Source organism: Pristiophorus japonicus, chromosome 1 (genome assembly GCF_044704955.1).
Source record: "Pristiophorus japonicus isolate sPriJap1 chromosome 1, sPriJap1.hap1, whole genome shotgun sequence".
NCBI classification, from domain to species: domain Eukaryota; kingdom Metazoa; phylum Chordata; class Chondrichthyes; family Pristiophoridae; genus Pristiophorus; species Pristiophorus japonicus.
The window spans coordinates 12,197,872-12,224,697 of NC_091977.1; the positions used below are offsets into that span (position 1 = coordinate 12,197,872).

The 26,826-nt window shown below is 50.3% G+C and overlaps 1 protein-coding gene across 1 annotated transcript in view; it reads right to left on the reverse strand.

Annotated features, from left to right (window-relative positions):
* Positions 1–7,399: 7,399 nt before the first annotated feature.
* Positions 7,400–26,826, reverse strand: part of tesk1b (testis associated actin remodelling kinase 1b) — a 162,892-nt gene continuing 143,465 nt past the window's right edge. Inside the window, exons 7-10 of the mRNA XM_070877088.1 lie at positions 25,045–25,128; positions 14,671–14,757; positions 12,603–12,750; positions 7,400–10,985 (exon numbers count right to left, since the gene is read on the reverse strand). Coding sequence (XP_070733189.1) covers positions 9,787–10,985; positions 12,603–12,750; positions 14,671–14,757; positions 25,045–25,128 — 1,518 coding nt within the window. The 3' untranslated portion in view covers positions 7,400–9,786. The remainder of the gene's footprint in view (positions 10,986–12,602; positions 12,751–14,670; positions 14,758–25,044; positions 25,129–26,826) is intronic.

Here is a 26,826-nt window from a genome sequence, read left to right on the forward strand (position 1 = left end):
TCACTCCCCCAGACAGGGGCCGTTCCCTCTATCTGTCCCCACTCCCCCAGACAGGGGCCGTTCCCTCTATCTGTCCTCACTCCCCCAGACTGGGGCCATTCCCTCTATCTGTCCCCACTCCCCCAGACAGGGGCCCTTCCCTGTATCTGACCCTCCCCCAGACTGGGGCCATTCCCTCTATCTGTCCCCACTCCCCCAGACAGGGGCCGTTCCCTGTATCTGACCCTCCCCCAGACTGGGGCCATTCCCTCTATCTGTCCCCACTCCCCCAGACAGGGGCCGTTCCCTCTATCTGACCCTCCCCCAGACAGGAGCCATTCCCTCTATCTGACCCTCCCCCAGACTGAGGCCATTCCCTCTATCTGTCCCCAGACAGGGGCCGTTCCCTCTATCTGTTCTCACTCTCCCAGACTGGGGCCATTCCCTCTATCTGTCCCCACTCCCCCAGACAGGGGCTGTTCCCTCTATCTGACACTCCCCAGACAGGGGATGTTCCCTCTATCTGTCCCCACTCCCCCAGACAGGGGCTGTTCCCTCTATCTGACCCTCCCCCAGACAGGGGCTGTTCCCTCTATCTGTCTCCACTCCCCCAGATAGGGGCCGTTCCCTCTATCTGTTCCCACTCCCCCAGACAGGGGCCGTTCCCTCTATCTGTCCTCACTCCCCCAGACAGGGGCCGTTCCCTCTATCTGACACTCCCCCAGAAAGGGGCCGTTCCCTCCATCTGTCCCCACTCCCCCAGACAGAGGCCGTTCCCTCTATCTGTCCCCACTCCCCCAGACAGGGGCCGTTCCCTCTATCTGTCCCCCCTCCCCCAGACTGGGGTCATTCCCTCTATCTGACACTCCCCCAGACAGGGGCCATTCCCTCTATCTGTCCCCCCTCCCCCAGACTGGGGTCATTCCCTCTATCTGACACTCCCCCAGACAGGGGCCGTTCCCTCTATCTGTCCTCACTCCCCCAGACAGGGTCCATTCCCTCTATCTGACACTCCCCCAGACAGGGGCCGTTCCCTCTATCTGACACTCCCCCAGACAGGGTCCGTTCCCTCTATCTGACACTCCCCCAGACAGGGGCCGTTCCCTCTATCTGTCCTCACTCCCCCAGACAGGGGCCGTTCCCTCTATCTGTCCTCACTCCCCCAGACAGGGGCCGTTCCCTCTATCTGTCCCCACTCCCCCAGACAGGGGCCGTTCCCTCTATCTGTCCTCACTCCCCCAGACTGGGGCCATTCCCTCTATCTGTCCCCACTCCCCCAGACAGGGGCCGTTCCCTCTATCTGACCCTCCCCCAGACAGGGGCCATTCCCTCTATCTGACCCTCCCCCAGACTGGGGCCATTCCCTCTATCTGTCCCCACTCCCCCAGACAGGGGCCGTTCCCTCTATCTGTCCTCACTCCCCCAGACTGGGGCCATTCCCTCTATCTGTCCCCACTCCCCCAGACAGGGGCTGTTCCCTCTATCTGACACTCCCCAGACAGGGGCTGTTCCCTCTATCTGTCCCCACTCCCCCAGACAGGAGCTGTTCCCTCTATCTGATCCTCCCCCTGGGGCTGTTCCCTCTATCTGTCTCCACTCCCCCAGATAGGGGCCGTTCCCTCTATCTGTTCCCACTCCCCCAGACAGGAGCTGTTCCCTCTATCTGACCCTCCCCCAGACAGGAGCCGTTCCCTCTATCTGACCCTCCCCCAGACAGGGGCCGTTCCCTCTATCTGACTTCACTCCCCCAGACCGGGGCCGTTCCCTCTATCTGATTTCACTTCCCCAGACAGGAGCTGTTCCCTCTATCTGTCCCCACTCCCCCAGATAGTTGCGGTCCCCTCTATCTGACTTCACTCTCCCAGACAGGAGCTGTTCCCTCTATCTGATTTCACTCCCCCAGACATGTGAACTGTTTCTTATTGAATGATGACGCAGAGACGGGATACATTTCCAATAGCTATTGTCTTTATTTGTTAATTTAGTAAGTGCAAAGCGATCAGCAGTCCCGTGGAATCCATTGCATCCTCGTGATCTCTCCCCGGCACTGTTTCCACATCAGAACCTGCTGTTAAAAAGTACCCGCCAAGTCGCCAACACACAACAGTGAGAGGCGGGTGGCTGAATGATCCTCACAACTCTCACCCTTTGGACTCCGTCTCTTTCCATATATTTTCTCTTCAATTGGCCTTGAGTTTTCAAATCTGTTTTTAGTTTCTCCCTGGAAATTACACTGCTGCTGGTGGGTAGGGGATGTAATAATGAAGCTCTAGGCATCATGACCGTATGGGGCAAGCTTGATGGACCAGATGGTCTGCACAGAGTAATCTTAAATGGAGTGCTTCTAAACAGAGTGTTAAACTTGGGAATTTGGAGAGAGTGGGAATTTAAAGCAGGGGGGGGGAAGGAGGTGCTGCTTTTTGCCTCAAATACTTCTTGTGCTGTGCGTTACAGGTAAATATTTAATTTCATCACCTCGAACTTAAGATCTAGTAATTCGTTAAAAACTAAACTATAAGCTAAGTTAATTACATAAATTTAATTCACAAAATAAACAAAACAAGGTAAAAAAGGGATGACAGTACAGGTAGTATGTATAACAAATTTATTAGAGTTTTTTGAGGATGTAACTAGCAGGGTAGACAAAGGGAGCTTGTGGATGTAGTATATTTGGATTTCCAAAAGGCATTTGATAAGGTGCCACATAAAAGCTTGCTACACCAGATAAGGACTCGTGGGGTTAGGGGTAATATTGGCATGGATAGAGGATTAGTTAATGGGCAGAAAACAGAGATGGGATAAATACGTCATTTTTCAGTTAGCAGGCTGTAACTAGTGGGGTGCCACAAAGATCAGTGCTTGCGCCTCAGCTATTTACAATCTATATTCATCACTTAGATGAAAGGACCGATGCAATGTATCCAAGTTTGCTGACAATACAAAGTTAGGTGGGAATGCAAGCTGTAAGGAAGACACAAAGAGCCTGCAAAGGGCTACAGACAGGTTAAGTGAGTGGGCAATAAGGTAGCAAATGGGGTATATTGTGGGGAATTGTGAGGTTATTCATTTTGATAAGAATAGAAAAGCAGGATATTTTTAAATGGTGAGAAACTATTAAATGGTGTTGAGAGATCTAGGTGTCCTCATACAGGAAACAAAATGTTAGCATGCAGATGCAGCAAGCAATTAGTAGGCAAATGGCATGTTGGCCTTTATTGCATAGGGGTTGGCGTAAGGAATTCTTACTAAAATTGTAGGGTCTTTGATGAGACCACACCTGGAGTACTGTGTGCAGTTGTAGTGGTCTCATCTGAGAAAGGATAAAATATCTTTGAGGCGGTGCAACGAGGGTTCACCAGATTGATCCCTGGGATGAGAGGGTTGTCTTAAGAGGAGTGATTGAGTAGATCCGGCCTATACTCTCTGGAGTTGAAACATAGTAGATGCTGAGAGGTTGTTTCCGCTGGCAGGAGAGTCTAGAACTAGAGGGCACAGCCTTCGGATAAGGATTTTGCTATTTAAGACTGAGATGAGGAGAAATTTCATCACTCAGAGCTGGAATTCTCTACCCCAAAGGCCTGTGGTTGCTGAATCGTTGAGTATATTCAAGGCTGAGACATAGATTTTTGGATTCTCAGGGAATCAAGGGTTATGGGGATCGGGCGGGAAAGTGGAGCTGAGATCGAAACTCTGTCATGATCTTATAGAATGCGGGAACAGGCTCGAGGGACCATATGGCCTACTCCTGCTCTTATTTCTTATGTTCTTTTCCTGCCCGTCACTTTTTTTATATCTTCGTAGAAATCTACTGGGCTTGGAAGGGGCCCACGCTCTTCTCTTTCCCGCAACCCACCGTTCCTGCAACTTCTTTCCAAAGGACTCTTAAAATAATTGGCCGACGGACAAAGCATTACTTAGCAACAGCTGGCAGCCGTACAGATAATGGTTGGGAGCCCTCGGAGTCTCAGGAAGAGCCAGAGGCACCGGAGAGACTGGAGTGCTTCATCACCTCCCTGAAATAGAATCTTGATTTAACTTTTAAATTTTAAGTTGCAGCTTCATTGGTTGTGCTCCTTTAAAAGGAGGCACATGCTATCTGATAATAGATGGCTACTGCCATCACCAATTAAGTTTTAACCAAAAACAGGGAAGAGCTAGAGGGTTTGTGCTGGGGTCAGCTGGTCCCAACCTGTGGTATAATCCCTGCGCCGATCAATCATAGCACTGGGAGTTGCAGCTCTTTTACAAGTAACTATTCTATTCCAGGATTTACAATCTCATGAGCTACTGTAAATTCTGGTGTATAAGCCATCCTTTCTTTTACTGGAGTTGCTTGATTTATATGCTCGAGCGAGTTATGTATTTGTAGAGGTAACAAAGCAGGTTCAACTTAGATACGGGATTTGATTTGAGGTGGAACTACCCGCCCAGCAGTGAGATTGCAGCTCTTCGCTCCTGTCCGCCACCCTCAGACCGGCCAGCCCAGTCCAGTCCTGTCCGCCACCCTCAGACCGGCCAGTCCAGTCCAGTCCTGTCCGCCACCCTCAGACCGGCCAGTCCAGTCCAGTCAGACACCCTCAGACCGGCCAGTCCAGTCCTGTCCGCCACCCTCAGACCGGCCATTCCAGTCAGACGCCCTCAGACCGGCCAGTCCAGTCCAGTCCTGTCCGCCACTCTCAGACCAGCCATTCCAGTCAGAAGCCCTCAGAACGGCCAGTCCAGTCCAGTCCTGTCCGCCACCCTCAGACCGACCAGTCCAGTCCAGTCAGACACCCTCAGACCGACCAGTCCAGTCCTGTCCGCCACCCTCAGACCGGCCAGTCCAGTCCGACGCCCTCAGACTGACCAGTCCAGTCCGACACCCTCAGAACGGCCAGTCCAGTCAGACACTCTCAGAACGGCCAGTCCAGTCAGACACCCTCAGACCGGCCAGTCCAGTCCGACGCCCTCAGACCGGCCAGTCCAGTCAGACACCCTCAGACCGGCCAGTCCAGTCCGACGCCCTCAGAGCGGCCAGTCCAGTCCGCCACTCTCAGACCGGCCAGTCCAGTCCGACGCCCTCAGACCAGCCAGTCCAGTCCGACGCCCTCAGACCAGCCAGTCCAGTCCGACGCCCTCAGACCAGCCAGTCCAGTCCGACGCCCTCAGAGCGGCCAGTCCAGTCCGCCACTCTCAGACCGGCCAGTCCAGTCCGACGCCCTCAGACCGGCCGGTCCAGTCCGACGCCCTCAGACCGGCCAGTCCAGTCAGACACCCTCAGACCGGCCAGTCCAGTCCGACGCCCTCAGAGCGGCCAGTCCAGTCCGCCACTCTCAGACCGGCCAGTCCAGTCCGACGCCCTCAGACCGGCCAGTCCAGTCCGACGCCCTCAGACCAGCCAGTCCAGTCCGACGCCCTCAGACCAGCCAGTCCAGTCCGACGCCCTCAGAGCGGCCAGTCCAGTCCGCCACTCTCAGACCGGCCAGTCCAGTACGACGCCCTCAGACCGGCCAGTCCAGTCCGACGCCCTCAGACCAGCCAGTCCAGTCCGACGCCCTCAGACCGGCCAGTCCAGTCCGACGCCCTCAGACCGGCCAGTCCAGTCCGACGCCCTCAGACCGGCCAGTCCAGTCCGACGCCCTCAGACCGGCCAGTCCTGTCGGACACCCTCAGACCGGCCAGTCTTGTCAGACGCCCTCAGACCGGCCAGTCCTGTCGGACACCCTCAGACCGGCCAGTCCAGTCCGACGCCCTCAGACCGGCCAGTCTTGTCAGACGCCCTCAGACCGGCCATTCCAGTCCAACGCTCTCAGACCGGCCAGTCCTGTCGGACACCCTCAGACCGGCCAGTCCAGTCCGACGCCCTCAGACCGGCCAGTCCAGTCCGACGCCCTCAGACCGGCCAGTCCAGTCCGACGCCCTCAGACAGGCCAGTCTTGTCAGACGCCCTCAGACCGGCCATTCCAGTCCGACGCCCTCAGACCGGCCAGTCCTGTCGGACACCCTCAGACCGGTCAGTCCTGTCGGACACCCTCAGACCGGCCAGTCTTGTCAGACGCCCTCAAACCGGCCATTCCAGTCCGACGCCCTCAGACCGGCCATTCCAGTCCAGTCAGATGCCCTCAGACCGGCCATTCCAGTCCAACGCCCTCAGACCGGCCAGTCCAGTCCAACGCCCTCAGACCGGCCATTCCAGTCCAGTCCTGTCTGCCACCCTCAGAACGGCCATTCCAGTCAGATGCCCTCAGACCGGCCAGTCCAGTCAGATGTCCTCAGACCGGCCAGTCCAGTCAGATGTCCTCAGACCGGCCAGTCCAGTCCAGTCAGATGCCCTCAGACCGGCCAGTCCAGTCAGATGTCCTCAGACCGGCCAGTCCAGTCCAACGCCCTCAGACCGGCCAGTCCAGTCCAACGCCCTCAGACCGGCCAGTCCAGTCCAACGCCCTCAGACCGGCCAGTCCAGTCCAACGCCCTCAGACCGGCCAGTCCAGTCCAGTCAGATGCCCTCAGACCGGCCATTCCAGTCCAGTCCAGTCAGATACCCTCAGACCGGCCATTCCAGTCCAGTCCAGTCAGATGCCCTCAGACCGGCCATTCCAGTCCAGTCCAGTCCAGTCAGATGCCCTCAGACCGGCTAGTCCAGTCCAGTCCTGTCAGATGCCCTCAGACCGGCCATTCTAGTCCAGTCCAGTCAGATGCCCTCAGACCGGCCATTCCAGTCCAGTCCAGTCAGATGCCCTCAGACCGGCCATTCCAGTCCAGTCCAGTCAGATGCCCTCAGACCGGCCATTCCAGTCCAGTCCAGTCAGATGCCCTCAGACCGGCCATTCCAGTCCAGTCTAGTCAGATGCCCTCAGACCGGCCAGTCCAGTCCAACGCCCTCAGACCGGCCATTCCAGTCCAGTCCAGTCCAACGCCCTCAGACCGGCCATTCCAGTCCAGTCAGATGCCCTCAGACCGGCCATTCCAGTCCAGTCCAGTCCAACGCCCTCAGACCGGCCATTCCAGTCCAGTCTAGTCAGATGCCCTCAGACCGGCCAGTCCAGTCCAGTCCAGTCAGATGCCCTCAGACCGGCTAGTCCAGTCCAGTCCTGTCCGCCACCCTCAGAACGGCTAGTCCAGTCCAGTCCAGTCAGTCGCCCTCAGACCGGCCAGTCCAGTCCGACGTCCTCAGACTGGCCAGTCCAGTCAGACGCCCTCAGACTGGCCAGTCTAGTCCAGTCCAGCCCGATGCCCTCAGACCAGCCAGTCCAGCCCAGTCCAGTCCAACGCCCTCAGACCGACCGGTAGGAGACAGTGTTCCGGCATTGGCAGCAAGAGCCTGAACATTGTACAGCAGATGGGGCACTGGGTACAGACATGAATCTCTTCCTGTCATTGCCTTCCACACCAGCTCTCCCCATCATCCAGAGAAATGAAATGAGAAATAGGGAAGGAGATATCAGAGACTAAAGCTTTATTAAATTCTCTGACTCCTCAGTCAGACAATATAGAGCAGTAAAGATTAACTTCAATGATTACAAAAGGCGTCCTCAAAATAGAACATTAGCCCAATTTACAACAAAGTAACTGTGCACATACTGAGGTCTCTCAGTTTCCCCCCTCTCTCAAGGTGATATATCTGTACACTGACTGGTGTCTCAATGCCCCTCTCTCTGAGAGAGATATACCTGTACACTGACTGGTGCCTCAGTCCCCTATCTCTCAGGAAGATATATCTGTACACTGACAGGTGTCTCAGTCCCCCCCTGGGGAGCTATCCACACTGACTGATGTCTCTAAGTCTCAGGGAGATATATCTGCACAGCCTGGTACTCTGTCTCTCTCCCACTCAAGGAGTTAAGTTCACATACTGACTGATGACTTATTCCCTCTTTCTCAGGGCGATAGTCAGCGCAGTAACACACTGCACTATCTGGCCAGCCTCAGGTGTGCAGATACTGCTTGGTTCTACTCTCCCTGTTCCCGTACAATTAGAGTTCTTGAGTTACAAAGATACCGACTTATATACACAAGCCCCGGTATTTATTTGCTTTCTGTTGATCCCACACCAGCACAAGTGTCCCCAGCAGGCACCCGATCAACTGATTAAGAAGCAGTGAGATTGGGATTTTCTTTAATTGACTGACGCAAGGGGCTCCCGCAGTCTGTGCACATTATGGAGAGTAGCAAAATACCACCAACTCCGCCCCCCCCCCCCAACCCCGATTTTAACAGGTAGGAAATCTCAGTCATAAAATTACATTCTTGAGCTATAGAAGCATTTTGTTTAAATTCACTGTTTCTTTTCCGTAAAACTCTCTAAGGTTGGCAGGTGGTAAGCCAACACTCGCCGTGGTGACAGTGCCGGCTGGGTGCTACTAGTCCGAGAGCCACAGTTGTGGACGTATAGTTGCCGTATCGCACCACCAACTGCTGCAGCCCAGCTCCCAACCATCGCCCCACCCGTTTGTGCTTCTGGCGATGGGCCACGGGTGGAGTTGGCACTGTCGCTGTTTCTCGGGCGATGTCACCGCCGCGGGTAAAGCCAATGCAGGACAGTGGTTGTCCGGGGCTTTCTCTGACTCAAGGCAGGAAGGCAGAGAGGGAGAGAATTGAAGGGCCGATACCTCCCTTTGGAGAATAAACCCCTCCCATATTGCTTAAAGGACACAGTGTGAGCAAGCAACCTTATTCAAATAACATGAAACCGAGTGCGCGGATCCCCCCAAAAAATCCTCCTTGAAGGAGCAGGTTTGGGCTCCACACAGAAGGCGAGAGCGACGTACTGCTCCAGACACTTGTAATGTACACAGTACAGCACCGTCTGCTGCTAGATATACGGTACATTCACCAACCCGCCACCTTTTTTGGATTAAAACAAAGATAAACGATTAATATAAGGAGCTTTCAAGGTCTAAATAAAGCTTTTTAACCAAAGCAGCCATGCGCTTATATACAAAACCTGGTAAAGGCCATTTGATTGACTGGACTGGGAGGGAATAGGGGATGGGGAAAGGAGGAGGGGAAATGGAGAAAAAAAGAGGGGAAATGTGGGGAGAGATGGAGGGGGGAGGGGGGGAGATGGAGGGGGGAGGGGGGGGAAATGGGGGGGGGGGGGAAATGAATCTTGCAAAGACGGTGAGAATTTTGTACACGCGGATTCAGGCCGCCCGTGTAATGAAACTCTTTTTGGAGTTCACCTGCAAAACATAAAACATTAAACGGTGCCACCCGACCTGGGTGACACTCCAGACATTTACAAGGCCCCTTTTTTTTTGTTTTTTTTTGTGTTTTTCTTTTTTTGGTTTTTTTTTTGGGCACTAAAATCACAATTTTCCCCAGTGCCCCCTATAAAAGGGAAGGGGGACACTAAAAGCACCGGCAATTAAAACAAATTAAACTTAAAAAACATAAAATCAAATTAAAATTTGGTTGCCGGGCATGATGATGCACTCCAGTCCCTCCGGTGCCCACCTCTCGCGGAAGGCCACGAGCGTACCGGTGGACACCGCGTGCTCCATCTCCAAGGACACCCTGGACCGGATGTAAGAGCGGAAGAGAGGCAGGCAGTCAGGTTGAACGACCCCCTCGACCGCCCGCTGCCTGGACCGGCTGATGGCACCCTTGGCCGTGCCCAGGAGCAGTCCTACGAGGAGGCCTTCGGACCTACCCGCTCCCCTCCGCACAGGGTGCCCAAAGATCAGGAGAGTGGGACTGAAGTGCAGCCAGAATTTCAGGAGCAGCCCCTTCAAATAATGGAACAGGGCGCCCGTGTAATGAAGAGCCCGGCACAGGACAGCAGGTGACACCTCTCCTCTCCCCACCCCACCCCCCGCCAGCCAGGATCTAGGCCTGCGGAATATTGCGAGCGGAATGCGATCCGCCAGCGCCTGCAGCCGCCGAGCTCATCAGGTGGTCGGACTCGCAATTGAGAGTGCGGTAGCCGGACGTGTGGGTGGTGGTGGAGGTGGAGGAGGAGGAAGAAGAAGAAGAAGGGGAGCGCAGACACACCGGCGGGAAGGGGAAAGCGAAACCGCCCAGACAGCAGCCCGGGCAGGACAGCGCGTCATCCCTTTCCCGCTCGCGCTCCGGCTCGGAAGGCAGGGGCGGGCCGCGCGCACGGGCAGGCGCAGGCGCAGGCGCGCCACCAGTCGGCATCGGCCAGGGCGCGCGCCACGCGGCGTCGGTCGGCATTGGCGCGTGCGCAGTGTCCGCCGGCCAGGCCGAGCGCGCGCCGCCGGCTCCCGCCGCACGGCCAGCACGCGCGGCAGCGGCGTCGGCGTCCGCTGGCCCGGGAATGTTCCAGACGGAGAGTTGACGCTCGGCTCCCTCGTCCCCCGAGCGGCCAGGCTTGCTCGCCGCCACATCGCCGTTGTTTCTGCTCGGTCTGCCGTCGAACGCGCCGCAGCACTCGGGCTCTGGAGAGCAGCAGGCCCCGCCGTTGCCATTGACGACTAAGGATAGCGGAGACCCGTTGGCGTGGTCGCCAGCCGCGGCCTGGTCCTGTGAGGAGAAGGCGCCGGCTTTTTCTGAACGGTCGATCAATCCGGATACCGGTATTTCCAGCGAGTCGTCGTCCTCCTCACCACCATCGGCCTGAAGGGCGGCTTGGGCCCAAGCCCTTGGACCGCGGCGCCGCGGAAGGTCCGGGTTGTCGGCGCCCCGCTCCCCGCGGCGGCCGAGCACCGGCGAGGTGGGCAGCGAGCGGCAGCGGCGGGCCCCCCGCACCGGCTCGGGGGTGAGGTCGAAGGCGGCGGAGTGGGCGGCCTGCGGCGGGAGGTCGAAGGCCAGCGAGATGACGGACTTGCTGGGGGAGTCGTACAGCTTGATCTTGCCGCCCTTCAGGTCGTCGCGGCCGGAGAAGGGGTTGACCCGCACCCGGGAGAGCTCGCCGTCAGCGCCCAGAGCAGCGGGGGAGAACATGTCCGAGTGGCTGCGGGACAAGCGGGGCTCGCATTGGACCCGCAGGCTGTTGAACAGGCCGTGCTCCCAGCCTCGCTCCGCCGCTCGCCTCCCCGGCGGCTTGCATTCATTTCCAGTGTTCCCTGAGGGAGGAGACCAGAGTCAGAGCAGGACAGGTATAAAACTCTCTCTACATTGTTAGATACAGAGTAAAGCTCCCTCTGCACTGTCCCATCAAACACTCCCAGGGCAGGTACAGGGGGTTAGATACAGAGTAAAGCTCCCTCTACACTGTCCCGTCAAACACTCCCAGGGCAGGTACAGCACGGGTTAGATACAGAGTAAAGCTCCCTCTACACTGTCCCATCAAACATTCCCAGGGCAGGTACAGCACGGGTTAGATACAGAGTAAAGCTCCCTCTACACTGTCCCATCAAACACTCCCAGGGCAGGTACAGCACGGGGTTAGATACAGAGTAAAGCTCCCTCTACACTGTCCTGTCAAACACTCCCAGGGCAGGTACAGGGAGTTAGATACAGAGTAAAGCTCCCTCTACACTGTCCCATCAAACACTCCCAGGGCAGGTACAGCACGGGGTTAGATACAGAGTAAAGCTCCCTCTACACTGTCCTGTCAAACAGTACAATTTCCATACTGCCCAAATCCATGTAAGGCCATGAGTGCAAGATCCATCAGTCCTGAATTTACTTTAATTCAAAGTGCAAAAGTGAAAATCCACTGTCCCATTGAATCACCCAGTCCCCATTCAGAACAGTTTCCATCAGCTGGAGTCGCAAACCGAAGGCACACTCTCAGCATTCCTGTCACCAGTTTGTAGCCGGTCCATGTCTATGGGATAAATACTGATAGTCTGTTTCTCCTGGTTGCGGAGTCTCGAAGTAGGGGTCATGGCTTTATTTATGACTGAGATGAGACGTTTCTTAACTTGGGTGATGAATCTTTGGAATTCTCTACCCCAGAGGGCTGTGGATGCTGAGTTGTTGAGTATATTCGAGAATGAGATCGATAGGTTTTTGGACACTAAGGAAATCAAGGGATATGGGGATTGGGCGGGAAAATGGAGTTGAGGTCGAAGATCGGCTATTGAATAGCAGAGCAGGCTCGAGGGGCCGTATGGCCTTCTGCTCCAAATTCTTGTGGTGATATGTGGACTGTAGTACCTGACGTAAAATCACCAATTTGGAGTGACACTTCAGATTATCAGATGACCCTTTCGATAGCCAGATGCTAATTACTGACTGGTTCTGACCCCAATGGGCCAAAAATGGCATTGACTACAGTGGGCAAAGACTCAAGAATTTATGACTCAAAATTCTTCCAACAAAATGGAACCAATCTGCTTGCACCCCGACAGTCAAGAAATATCAGGAATCTTCTCCTCAACTGATAAAATGGTGCCATAACTGCAGATCAGAGTTTAGCACCTCTCCCCATTCGTCAGTCATTAATCTCTTCCCCCTGTCCCCCACTTTGTCTCTCCCTATCTCCATCCTTGCACTTTTCCTACCACTGGGGTCCATCTGTCCCGCTCGCTCCATCCTTGCACTCTTCATTCCTTTGTCCGTCCCTCCCTCCATCTGTACGTTCTTCCTACTGTCCATCCATCCTTGTGCTCTTCCTCAGTCTGACCCACCCTCCATCCTTGTGCTCTTCCTCCCTCTGTCCCCCTCTCCATCCTTCATTTGCACTTTCCCTCTCTCTTCCTCTGTTCATCCCTCCCTCCTCAGACTCAATTTACCATTGTGCACAGTAGATACTTCCACGGTGATGTGCTGTTCTCCCGCAGTCTCCAGCCCCGGATCTTCGTTCTTGTACAGTTGCTTTTCCAGGATCGCCTCTAGCCTCTGAACAATCACTGTGAAGGACGGGCGCTGGGTAGAATCCATCTTTAACAAGTACAAAATGGAAACACAGAACAGATCAGAGAACCAGTCGACAGTTAAAGGATTTGTGCTGTCCTAGTTCAAGTGAGTCCAGCTCCACAAGCTCCACTGCAATAAATGTTTTACAGGTCCTTGACTGTCCATACAACCATTACAGAACAACACAGTCTCACTTTCTGATAGTGTACATGGCAGGAGCACGGACCCCAGGATAGAATCCCATTCTTGTACAGCTGGGTGAAGCTCATCACAGTTGTATGAAATATAACCAGCAGAGAGAGGTCATGACTGGATTGTTGGAAGGAGTGGCACGATCCTCCATTCATACTTTGCTTTCGATTCAATTTACCCGATCGGCTGCCCACTGGAAGATTGGCAGAGACCCTGGATAGATACGGTAATGGGGTTTCCAACGATCTGAAGTTAGGGCTGCCCATTGAGAGACACAGCTCAAGGAAACTCCTGGCAACAGTATATCTCTTTTTCCAGCTTACGGTTCACTCGCAGCTCACCAGCCTCGTCACTTGCTGTGCAACAGCGAGGTCACTCACTGCGCATCAGCAATGTCAGTCATTGGGCACCAGCGATCTCAGTCGCAGCGAGCAAGGCTTCCTCTACACTGTCCCATCAAACACCTGTGGGACAGCTACAGCACGGGTTAGATACAGAGTAAAGCTGCTTCTACACTGTCCCATCAAACACTTGCAGGACAGATACAGCATGGGTTAGATAGAGTAAAGCTGCCTCTAAGCTGAACCATCTCACACTCCCAGGGCAGGTACAGCACGGGTTAGATACAGAGTAAAGCTCCATCTGCACTGTCCTATCATGGCGTCTTGACCTGAAGCTCGGAATGGTGCTCAATTCATTTCCAAATACCATACCAGCCTTGCTTGGGCTCTCTCAGCCATATTAAGAAATGTCTACAGAATTGTCATGAGTTGTGCATTCTGCCTTGTAAGCAGTGGATCTAACATGATGCCCTAACATTATTTGACACTGAATGGTTGCAAGTCCTCAGATAACAGAAAACAGAGAGCTGGGATAAATGGGTCATTTTTAGGTTGGCAACTGTAACTAGTGGGGTGCCACAAGGATCAGTGCTGGGGCTTCAACTATTTACTATATTAATGACTTGGATGACGGGACCGAGTGTAATGTAGCCAAATTTGTTGATGATACAAAGATTGGTGCGAAAGCAAGTTGTGAGGTCACAAAGAATCTGCAAAGGGATATAGATTGGCTAAGTGAGCAAAAATTTGGCAGCTGGAGTACAATGTGGGAAAATGTGAGATTATCCACTTTGGTAGGAAAAATGAAAAAAGCAAATTATTATTTAAATGGAAAAAGATTACAAAATGTGGCACAGAGGGATCTTGTACATGAAACACAAAGTTAGCATGCAGGTACAGCAAGTAATTAGGAAGGCAAATTGAATGTTGGCCTTTATTGCAAGGGCGATGGAATATAAAAGTAGGGATGTCCTGCTGCAAATAAACAGGGCGTTGGTGAGATCACACCTGGACTTACTGCGTACAGTTTTGGTCTCCTTATTTAAGGATATACTTGCATTGGAGGCTGTTCAGGGAAGGTTTACTAGGTCGATTCCTGAGATGAAGGGGTTGTCGTATGAAGAAAGGTTGAGCAGGTTGGACCTATATTCATTGGCGTTTAGAAGGAGGAGAGGTGATCTTAGTGAAACATATAAGATTCTGAGGGGGCTTGACAGGGTAATTGCAGAGAGGATGTTTCCCCTCGCAGGGATAAATGGCCTACTCCTGCTTCTATTAAGTTCTGATATCAACAGCAGGCAGCTTTTAAACACAGGGCAATGCAAATAGATAGAAAATAAATAATGATCTTAATTCCACACAAATATTTCAGTTTTAAAAGGGGCTATTGCAAACTTAACTTGTGACTTACAACACAGCAGTGGACAGCCAGCTCTAGGAATATAGGTGGACAGTCTCCCACCATCTTCTGGAAAGTTTTCACGTCTAAGCCGAAGTTCTGATGGGAAAATGGAGAATAGAGATTTTAGAAAATTCAATTACATGCATGGAGCAGGACCTTTCCTTATGGTTTGATCAGTGGGGCCTCTGGCAGAGAGTTACAGCGGGAGAGAATAGGACGGAGGAAATTTTACACTGGGCCAATGCTGATCAAGAACTGAATTGCGACTGCCCAAACTCAATCCACGTGGGCTGCTACTGCCAGCAGGCAGAGGCTGGATTTGAACCGGGTTCCAGAAGTGTGCTGACCCACTGCCACCTAGTCCCAGACTATTTGTTCTGTTTTGTCCCTGTGGATGACGGAAAGAGAAGTCGACTGCAGCTGTCCAGCTCCACTAGCAAGACTGTTGTGATCAGCAAGCCTTTGAGTTACCTGAGGTATGTCCCACTGTGCCTGGAATGCTAGTTCTGCAGCACTTACTGAAGTCACCAGGTGGCGCATTGGGTCCTGAGTGGTTGTGTAGAGGCTGTGGGGCCTGCTCTACCCTCTAGTGGGAAGACACCAGCAAGCTCTGATCATCTTTATGCAGCGCTGAACCGTGACAGTAGAAGATGGAGACACTGGCCCAAACTGTCAAAAAGCAAGTTCACGGCCAATGTTACACAGTGAGTGATCAATGCATGGAAAAGGCTTGTAGCAGAAATAAAAACCCTTAAATTATTTAAGAAACAATCAGATACTGTGATCGGGGAGATTCCCTCTGGATTAGTGAGCTTAAGAAGTGCCTTCCTCATCCATATCTCTTATTTCCACATCGGGACCATCTGCAAAATATGCTCTGCCTCGGCCCCTTACACCCCTGCTCTGACTCGCATTTGTCAATTCCGGCCTCACTGAACTCCAACTCATCCAGGGCTCTTCCACCTGCATACTATCCTGCAAACTCCTGATCCTCAACCTGTGTTTGCCAGCCAGCATCGGCTCCACGTCCCTCAGTGTATCGACTCAAAAATCATCATTCTCGTCTACAGATCCCACTACGGCCTTCCCAACTCTGCCCTCCCAGCATACACCCTCCTATCTTTCAACTCTGGACCACTGCGTTTCCCTCTCCCATTGCTGTACTATCAGTAGGAGAGTCATTAATTATCCGGAACTCCAGCCTTCAACCCCTCTCCCTTATTCCTCTCCCCCCACTTTTAAAAGCTCCCTTAAAACCTACAACTGTTCTTTAGCTTCTTCGCCTTCCTACTTCTGCCTGGGTGTAGTATCTTGGGACATTTGCTCTAATGGTGTTATAGAAAATGAAAGCTGCTATGTTGTATCATCCTGCAGAGAAGAGTCACAGGGCTGGTCTCGAGTCTAGGGTCTAGGTTATGAGGAAAGACTGGAAAGAGTTGGGCTCTTAAACATGGAACGAAGGCGTCTGAAAGATTATTTGAAAGTAGGATATACGATTGTTAATATAGAAAAAGTCAATCCTTAATACTTAAATACTTAAAAAAAAAATATCTGGGGATAATGGTGGAAGCAGATTCAATAATAACACACAAAAGGGAATTGGATAAATACTATTTTTTTTATTCGTTCATGGGATGTGGGTGTCACTGGCAAGGCCAGCATTTATTGTCCATCCCTAATTGCCCTTGAGAAGATGGTGGTGAGCCGCCGCCTTGAACTGCTGCAGTGTGGTGAAGGTGCTCCCACAGTGCTGTTAGGGAGTGAGTTCCAAGATTTTGACCCAGCGACGAAGGAACGGCGATATATTTCCAAGTCAGGATGGTGTGTGACTTGGAGGGGAACGTGGAGGTGGTGGTGTTCCCATGTGCCTGCTGCCCCTGTCCTTCTAGGTGGTAGAGGTCGCAGGCATGGGAGGTGTTGCCGAAGAAGTCTTGGCGAATTGCTTCAGTGCATCTTGTAGATGGTACACACTGCAGCCATGGTACTTGAAGGGGGTAAATTTACAGAGCTATGGGGAAAGAGCAGTGGAGTGGGACTAATTGGCTAGTTCTTTCAAAGACTAACCTCCTGTAATGTATAGAATCATAAAATGGTTACAACACAGAAGGAGGCCATTTGGCCCTTCAAGCCTGCAAGAGCACTGCAGCTAGTCCCCCTCCCCTGCCCTTTCCCCGTAGCCCTGTAATTTTTTCCTTCAGGTACTTATCCAATTCTCTTTTGAAATTCACAAATGAATCTGCCTCCACCACCCTTTCAGGCAGTTATTCCAGATCCTAACCACTCGATGCGTAAAAAAAGTTTTCCCTCATTTGATACAACTGAGTGGCTCGCTAGATCTCTTCAGGCAGTTAAGAGTCAACCATATTGATTTGGGACTGGAGTCACCGATAGGCCGGATTTGGTAAGGACGGTAGGTTTCTTTCCCTAAAGGACAAAAATGAACCAGATTGTTTTTTGTGACATCTAACAGTCTCATGGTCACTTTTACTAACATTTTGTTTTAAACTGAATTTATATTCTTAACTTGTCATGGTTGAATTTGAACTCCGGTTCTCTGGAATATTAGTCCAGCGAGATCAGCACTACACTACTGTGCCTGTGGGAGTAGTACGAGAGGACACATGGTCAAACTAGTGAAAGGTACTTTTAGGACTTATATCAAGAAATTCGTATTCTCACAGAGTGATCGGCTTGTAGAATAAACTTCCAGATGGAGTAGTGGAAGCAAAAAGAATAATTTAATACATTTGATCACTAGAATGGGAGGATATTAGGATTTCCCTGGATCGATGAATTAAGATGGACCAAATTGCCTTCGTGGTCTAATTATGATCAGAAAAGGCTACAATTTGGATCCATTCGTATTCAACTTTAGACGTGGTTTGTGGAGGTCCTGTCAATTCTCATGGAGGTACAGCATTAATTGCTATTTGAAGAAGAGAGCAGGGGCTGTTTGGTATTTTGGGCATGATTCTTTGCTCAACCGAAACATAGATTAATCATTCATCTCATTGTTCTTTGTTGGAATCTTGCTGTGTTGCAAAATGGCTAGCTGCATCTCTCAATTTTGTATGTGAAATAATAAAACTGTACTACAAAAATGCAAGTCTTTCTTTTATCCCCTCCACCTGTTACCTAAGTTAGGATAACCTGTAAGCCCACCCCCCCCCCCCCCCCAAATCAGTGTCTTGCTGGTCTACCGCAAGCCCAACTCACTAGGCAGGAACTAGCCGTACTAACGGGAGGTTCCTGATAAGGTGTTGTAAATAATTTATGTGACACGCACGTCATTGAACACTGTTCCATGTACAGTGGCTGAGCCGCCAGAATCACCTTAGAATACACACAGAAACTAAACAAAGACCGCACTGAATGCGGAGAAAGGACGTCATTTAGTGCACACAGCCACGGTCTGAATAATTCACGGGCCAACCACATTCAAAATTCATGCACCAACAAAGTGGCAAGAGGCTGACAGGGAAAAACAGGTCTCTTGTTTGTCAAGAGATGATGGGTGTTAGTGCTGAGGAAATAGTACATTGTTCCACTGAGAGCACCCAGTGACACCATCAAACACTCCCAGGTCAGTGTGAGATGGCAGAGTAAAGCTCCCTCTAAACTGTCCCATCAAACATTCCCAGGTCAGGTACAGCACGGATTAGATACAGAGTAAAGCTCCTTCTACATTGTCCCATCAAACAGTCCCAGAGGAGAGGCAATATAAACTAAAGGGTACAATTCTAAAGGGGGTGCATGAACAATGACCTGGGGGTATATATGCACAAATCGTTGAAGGTGGCAAGGCAGTTTGAGAAAACGGTTAATAAATATGGGATCCTGGGCTTCATAAATAAAGGCATAGAGTACAAAAGCAAGGAAGTTATGATGAATCTTTATATAAAACACTGGTTCAGCCTCAACTGGAGAATTGTGTCCAATTCTGGACAACGCACTTGAGGAAGGATGTGAAGGCCTTGAGAGAGGGTGCAGGAAAAATTTCTGAGAATGATTCCAGGGATGAGGGACTTCAGTTACATGGATAGATTAGAGAGCTGCGGTTGTCCTCCTTAGAGAAGAGAAGGTTGAGAGGAGATTTGATTGAGATGTTCAAAATCATGATAGTCTGGATAGAGAAACTACCCATTGGCGGAAGGGTCGAGAACCACAGGACACAGATCTAAGGTGATTGGCAGAAGAGCCAAAGGCAACATGAGGAAAAACTTTTTTTACACAGCAAGTGGTTAGGATCTGGAATGCACTGTCTGAAAGGGTGGAGGCAGATTCAATCATAGCTTTCAATAGGGAAACAATTTGCAGGGCTATGGGGGAGGGGGACTAGTTAAAATGCTATTGCAGAGAGCCAGCACAGGCTTGACAGGCTGAATGGCTTCCTGTGCTGTAACCATTCTATGATTCTAGATCAGGTACAGCATAGATTAGATACAAAGTAAAGCTCCTTCTACACTGTCCCATCAAAACGTTTGGCTCAATTCCCACTCCAGAGACTTCAGCACATAATTCAGGCAGACACTTCAGTGCAGTACTGAGGGAGCCTCTAAGATGGCCATAAAATATCCCATGGCATTTGAAGAGCAAGGGAGTACTCCCAGAGATGGCCCTCAACCAACATCACTATGTTCCTGATCTCAGTTATCACATTTCTATTTGTGGGACCTCGCTGTGCGCAAATTGGCTATCGCATTTCTAACATTACAACAATAACTATGCTTCAAAAGTACTTCATTGGCTGTGAAACACTTTGGGATGTCCTGAGGTTGTGACAGGCACCCTGTAAATGCAAGTTCTTTCAGACTCTGGTTGTAGAAAAACACTCCTGAGCATTCTGAGCCCTTAGGATAGAAGAGGCTCTTAACAGAAATACAATGAGTAAGTAGTTTTAGCTGAGACTCTGCTGGCAATGTGTCAAATGGCTAGTTTGAAGTCAAGCTTGTCGAACAGTCACATAAGTTGGGCAGGAATAAGGGTTGCTCTGCATTGTAAGCCAAGTCTGAATAATCAAATCACAAGACAGGTTATTTGTCTTTATGTCATATACCAATGGCTAAATACTATAGAATTTTTAGAGGAATATAGAAAGTTAAGAGGCAACATTAAAAAGGATATTAGAAATGCTAAGAGAGCACAAAAAATTATTGGCTAGTAAAATTAAGGAAAACTCTGAAGATGTTCTATAAATACATTAAGAATAAGAGGGTAACTAAAGAAAAGGTAGGGCCTATTAGAGACCATGAGGGTAATCTTTGTGTGGAGGTGGAAGATGTTAGGAAGGTTCTTAACGAATACTTTGCATCTGTTTTCACAAAGGTAAGGGGCAATGCAGATATTGCTATCGAGGACAAGTGTGATATTTTGGATGAAATAAATATAGTGAAAGAGGGACTATTAAGGGGTTTAGCAGCTTTGAAAGTAGATAACTCCCCAGGCCCGGATGAAATGCATCCCAGGCTGCTGAGCAAAGTAAAAGAGGAAATAGCAGATGCCTTGACCATCATTTTCCAGTCCTCTTTGGATTTGGGCATGGTGCCGGAGGATTGGAGGACTGCTAAAGTAGTACCTTTGTTTAAGAAGGGAAAAATGAATAGGCTGAATAATTACAGGCCTGTCAGCCTAACCTAAGTGGTGGGAAAATTATTGGAAAAAATCCTGAAAGACAGGATAAATCTGCTTCTGGAAAGGCAAGGATTAATTAGGGACAGTCAGCACGGATTTGTTAAAGGGGGATTGTGTTTGAATACCCTGATTACATTTTTTGAGGAGGTAACCAAGAGGGTCGATGAGGGTAGTGCGTACGATGTAGTGTATATGGACTTTAGCAAAACTTTTGATAAGGTCCCACATGGTAGATGGGTCACGAAGGTTAAAGCCCATGGGATCCAGGGCAAAGTGGCAAGTTGGATCCAAAATTGGCTTAGAGGTAGGAAGCAAAGACTAATGATTGATGGATGGTTTTGTGATAGGAAGGATGTTTCCAGTGGCGTTCCACAGGGCTTAGTACTGGGTCTCTTGCTTTTTGTGGTATATGTCAACGATTTAAATTTGAATATAGGGAGTATGATTAAGAAGTTTGCAGACGACACTAAAATTGGCTGTGTGGTTGATAATGAAGAGGAAAGTCATGGGCTGCAGGAGGATATCAATCTACATCAATGATTTAGATGAAGGAATTGAGTGTAATATCTCCAAGTTTGTAGATGACACTAAGCTGGGTGGCGGTGTGAGCTATGAGGAGGATGCTAAGAGGCCGCAGGGTGACTTGGACAGGTTAGGTGAGTGGGCAAATGCATGGCAGATGCAGTATAATGTGGATAAATGTGAGGTTATCCACTTTGGTGGCAAAAACAGGAAGACAGAATATTATCTGAATGGTGACAGATTAGGAAAAGGGAGGTGCAACCTGGGGGTCATAGTACATCAGTCATTGAAAGTTGGCATGCAGGTACAGCAGATGGTGAAGAAGACAAATGGCATTTTGGCCTTCATAGCTAGGGGATTTGAGTATAGGAGCAGGGAGGTCTTACTGCAGTTGTACAGGGCCTTAGTGAGGCCTCACCTGTGTTCAGTTTTGGTCTCCTAATCTGAGGAAGGATGTTCTTGCTATTGAGGGAGTGCAGCAAAGGTTCACCAGACTGACTCCCGGGATGGCAGGACTGACATATGAGGAGAGACTGGATGGACTGGGCCTGTATTCACTGGAGTTTAGAAGAATGAGAGGGGATCTCATAGAAACATATAAAATTCTGACGGGACTGGACAGGTTAGATGCAGGAAGAATGTTCCCGATGTTGGGGAAGTCCAGAACCAGGGCTCACAGTCTAAGGATAAGGGGTAAGCCATTTAGGACCGAGATGAGGAGAAACTTCTTCACTCAGAGAGTTGTTAATCTGTGGAATTCCCTACCGCAAAGAGTTGTTGATGCCAGTTCATTGGATATATTCAAGAGGGAGTTAGATATGGCCCTTACAGCTAAAGGGATCAAGGGGTATGGAGAGAAAGCGGGAAAGGGGTACTGAGGTGAATGATCAGCCATGATCTTATTTAATGGTGGTGCAGGCTCGAAGGGCTGAATGGCCTACTCCACCTATTTTCTATGTTACTGGTCAGGTGGGCAGAGCAGTGGCAAATGGAATTTAATTCCGAGAACTTTGGGAGGGCTAATAAGGAAAGGGTATACACATTAAGCGGTCGGCCACTTAATAGTGTAGATGAACAAAGGGACCTTGTAGTGCTTGTCCCTCTGAAAGTTGCAGGCCAGGTGGATAAGGTGGTTAAGAAGGCATACGGTGTGCTTGCCTTTATTAGCCGAGGCATAGAATATAAGAGCAGGGAGGTTATGCTTAAATTGTATAATACTTTGGTTAAGCCACAGCTGGAGTATTGCGTGCAGTTCTGGTTGCGTATTATAGGAAGGACGTGATTGCACTGGAGAGGGTGCAGAGATGATTCACTAGGATGCTGCCTGGAATGGAGAATCTTAGTTATAAGAACAGATTGCATAGGCTGGGTTTGTCCTGATTGGAACAGAGGAGGTTGAGAGGAGACCTCATTGAGGTATACAAAATATTGAGGGGCCTGGACATAGTGTATAGTAAGGGCCTATTTCCATTGGTGGAGGGGTCCATTGTGAGGGGGCATCATTTTAAGGTGGTTGGTGGAAGGTTTAGAGGGGATTTGAGGGGGGGGGGGCTTCTTTACGCAGAGGATTGTGAGGATCTGGAACTCACTGCCTGGAAGAGTGGTGAATACAAAAACCCTCACCACTTTTAAGAGATGGTTGGATGGGCACTTAACGTGCCGTAACCTGCAGGGTTACGGACCTAGAGCTGGTAATTGGGATTAGACTGGATAACCTTTTGTTGGCCGGCACAGATATAATGGTAAGTACTGCAGGGCATCGAACACAGTCAGAGTGATCTCCTGGACTAGTATCGATCGCCTGGATGGGTCGGAGAGAAATTTTCCCAGATTTTTTTCTCCCTAAATTGGCCGGGGTTTTTATCTGGTTTTTGCCTCTCCCAGGAGATCACATGGCTCCGGTTGGGTTGGAGTGTAGATGTTTTCAGTATAAGGTTTATTGCAGTGGTGTGAGACGGACTGGTTGGGCTGGGTGCTCTTTGCCTTTCCGCCATTGTTTATAGGTTATATGTAACCTTCAGGGCTGCTGACCGAGGGCCGTGCGGCTCTTTGTCGGCCGGTGTAGACACAATGGGCCAAAATGGCCGCCTTCTGCGCTGTAAATTTCTATGTTTCTATGTATAAAAGGAATACTGAAATAAAAAATTGGGAAAGGGAGCAGGATGGGCAAGACGTGGTGTAGGGTCATACAGAATGGACATTCCACGTCACCATTCCCGCTCCCCCAGCCCCGTCACCAGAGTAGAAATTACACTTCTGGTTTAATCCAGAAAAAGGGTGTAGAACTGGACGGCATCAGCAAGTGCTGCATTCCTTGTGTAGAATACAAACAAGCAGGCACACGAGAGGCAACTGCACCTGCTGAGAATTCCCTGCTTTACACCCCTAAACAGTTCCAAAGTTCTCTGTTCTTAAAGTGTCAGCTTCTTAGCACTCTTGCCTCAGAAGATTGTGAGTTTGAGCTCCACTCCAGAGACTTGAGCACATTATCCAGACTGGCACTTCTGTACCGTATTGAGGGAGTGCCTACCCTATGAGGTAAAAGATATCATGACACTATTGGAAGAAGAGCTGGGAATTTCTTCCCGGTTTCCTGGCCACTATTTATACCTGAAGCCAAAAAAATGTTCATTTGTTTTACTGCAGTTTGTAGGATTTTACTCAAATGGCTACAAGGCAACAGTCCACTGCGCTTCAAAGTCACTCTGTATTTCAAGCATCTGAGATGTCAGTGAAAAAAGCATCGAAGGTGGATACAGGCACAGTGAGCTGTACCAGTGGAGGTAGATACAGGCAGTGAGCTGTACCATTGAAGGTAGATTCAGGCAGTGAGCTGTACTATCGAAGGTGGATACAGGCAGTGAGCTAGCTGTACCATCTAAGGTGGATACAGGTAGTGAGCTGTACCATCGAAGGTGGATACAGGTAGTGAGCTGTATTTCATTTTTGAACATAGGCTTTGAGACAAACAGTGAAAATCTATTCAGGACAGACATTTATTATTGATCCTGCTGCACCATCGAAGGTGGATACAGGCAGTGAGCTGCACCATCAAAGGCGGATACAGGCACAGTGAGGTGTAGCATCGAATGCGAATACAAGCACAGTAGGTTGTACCATCGAAGGTGGATACAGGCACAATGAGCTGTACCATAGGAAATGGTATATAGGCACAAAGAGCTGTACCATTAATGGTGGATACTGGTGCTGCAGCATCAGACATGGATATAGGCGGTGAGCTGTATCATCACCTTGACCTTCCCTACCTCTGTAACCTCCTCCAGCCCTACAAACATCTGAGACCTCTGCGTTCCTCCAACGCTGAACTCTTGATGGTTAGCTCCATCAACAACGCAGTGAAACCCACCAAGATGGAGCCTCTTATGACAACTCTTGACTGATTCCATGGCAGCAACACCCACAGGTCAGGAACAGCTCACAGCTACATCCCACGGCCCAGATGCTGAATAGGTACTGCACCCACACAGCTCCGCTTCAGGCTCAGTGATAGTCTCGAACATGTGAGGTTCATAATAACGGACTACTGAGGTCAGTCACTCTTTGGTAACATCCAGCCTCCCACCTTGCACCCTCCATAAACTTAAACTCATCCAAATCTTTGATGCCCATATTGGTAACATCCAGCCTCCCACCTTGCACCCTCCATAAACTTAAACTCATCCAAATCTTTGATGCCCATATTTTGACTGCAAGATGCATCATAGCATGTCTTCACTAAATCGTAAATTTGAGGGCATCCAAAACTCTGCTGCATGTGTCCTAACTTGTAGCAAGTCCCGCTCACCCATTACCCTGTGCTTGCTGACCTATATTGACTCCTGGTCCGGCACCATCTCGATTTTAAAATTCTCGTCCTTTTATTTAAGTCCCTTCATGGCTTTGACCCTCCCTATTCCTGAAACCTTCTCCAGCCCTACACCCTTCCAAGATCTCTGTGCTCCAATTCTGGCCTTTTGTGCATTCCTAATTTCCTTCACTGCACTATTCAGCAGTCTAGGCATTAAGCTCTGAAATTCCCTCACTAAACCTCTCTACTCTTTTAAGACATTCCTTAAAACCTACATTTTTGAACAAGCTTTTGGTCACTTGTCTTAATATCTCCTTATGTATCTTGGTGTCAAATTTTGTCTGATAACATTCCTGTGTAGCGCCTTGGGACGTTTTACTACATTAAAGGTGTTATATATATATGCAAGTTGTTGTTGTTACCTCAGTGCGGGGCATGTAGTCCGGATCAGCCGGTATCCGGGCGATGACCTCACACAGAATGATGCCGTAAGCGAAGATGTCAGTCTGTGATAGGGAGACATGAAAACAGAATGACCAAAGGAAGATCTTGGGGCCTGCCCACTTGCAGCACGGTGACCTCGTGGCTGCCTTACATACAGCTCCACCTCGACGAGCTATCTTTGGGGTGACGTTGGAAATTATGCTTATGCTCGGTCCCTGTCAGGCCCTTTCCCCATCTTTCTCTGATGTCAACCATCAGTGCCACACTTTTACTCCTTTTTTAAAGTGGAAGTTTGTAAATCAACTGTCCCTTTAACTTACAAGGACCATACCCAGACTGGAGGTCAAGGCAACCTGCTCCAAGGCATGAATAGGGCCAGACAATCTGCTCCAGGTTCCGGAGAGAAAGACAGTCAATCTGCTCCAGGGTATGAATAGGACCAGACAATCTGCTCCAGGGTATGAATAGGGCCAGACAAACTGCTCCAGGGTATGATCAGAGCCAGACAATCTGCTCCAGGGTATGAATAGGGCCAGACAATCTGCTCCAGGGTATGAATAGGGCCAGACAAACTGCTCCAGGGTATGAATAGGGTCAGACAAACTGCTCCAGGGTATGAATAGGGTCAGACAATCTGCTCCAGGATATGAATAGGGCCAGACAAACTGCTCCAGGGTATGAATAGGACCAGACAAACTGCTTCAGGGTATGAATAGGGTCAGACAAACTGCTCCAGGATATGAATAGGGCCAGACAAACTGCTCCAGGGTATGAATAGGACCAGACAAACTGCTTCAGGGTATGAATAGGACCAGTTAAACTGCTCCAAGGTATGAATAGGGCCAGACAAACTGCTCCAGGCTCCGGAGAGAAAGACAGACAATCTGCTCCAGGGTCCAGAGAGCCAGACAATCTGCTCCAGGGTCCAGAGAGCCAGACAATCTGTTCCAGTGCCCAGAGAGACAGACAGACAATCTACAACAGGGCCCAGAGAGACAGACAGACAATCTACTCCAGGGCCCAGAGAGACAGACAGACAATCTACAACAGGGCCCTGAGAAACAGACAGAAAATTACTCCAGGGTCCAGAGAGAGACAGACAATCTATTCCAGGGCCCAGAGAGACAGACAGACAATCTACTCCAGGGCCCAGAGAGACAGACAGACAATCTACTCCAGAGCCCAGAGAGAGAGAGAGACAATTACTCCAGGGCCCAGAGAGACAGACAGACAATCTACTCCAGGGCCCAGAGAGTGAGACAATCTACTCCAGGGCCCAGAGAGAGAGAGAGAGAGAGGCAATCTGCTCCAAGGCCCAGAGAGGGAGAGACAATCTGTTCCAAGGCCCAGAGAGAGAGAGACAATCTACTCCAGGGTCCAGAGAGAGAGGGACAATCTACTCCAGGGTCCAGAGAGACAGATAGACAATCTACTCCAGGGTCCAGAGAGAGAGGGGCAATCTACTCCAGGGCCCAGAGAGACAGACAGACAATCTGCTCCAGGGCCCAGAGAGAGACAGACAGACAATCTGCTCCAGGGCCCAGAGAGAGACAGACAGACAATCTACTCCAGGGTCCAGAGAGAGAGAGACAATCTGCTCCAGGGTCCAGAGAGAGAGAGACAATCTGCTCCAGGGCCCAGAGAGACAGACAATTTACTCCAGGGTCCAGAGAGACAGACAATCTCCTCCAGGCCTGAGAGAGACAGACAGACAATCTACTCCTGGGTCCAGAGAGACAGACAGACAATCTACTCCAGGG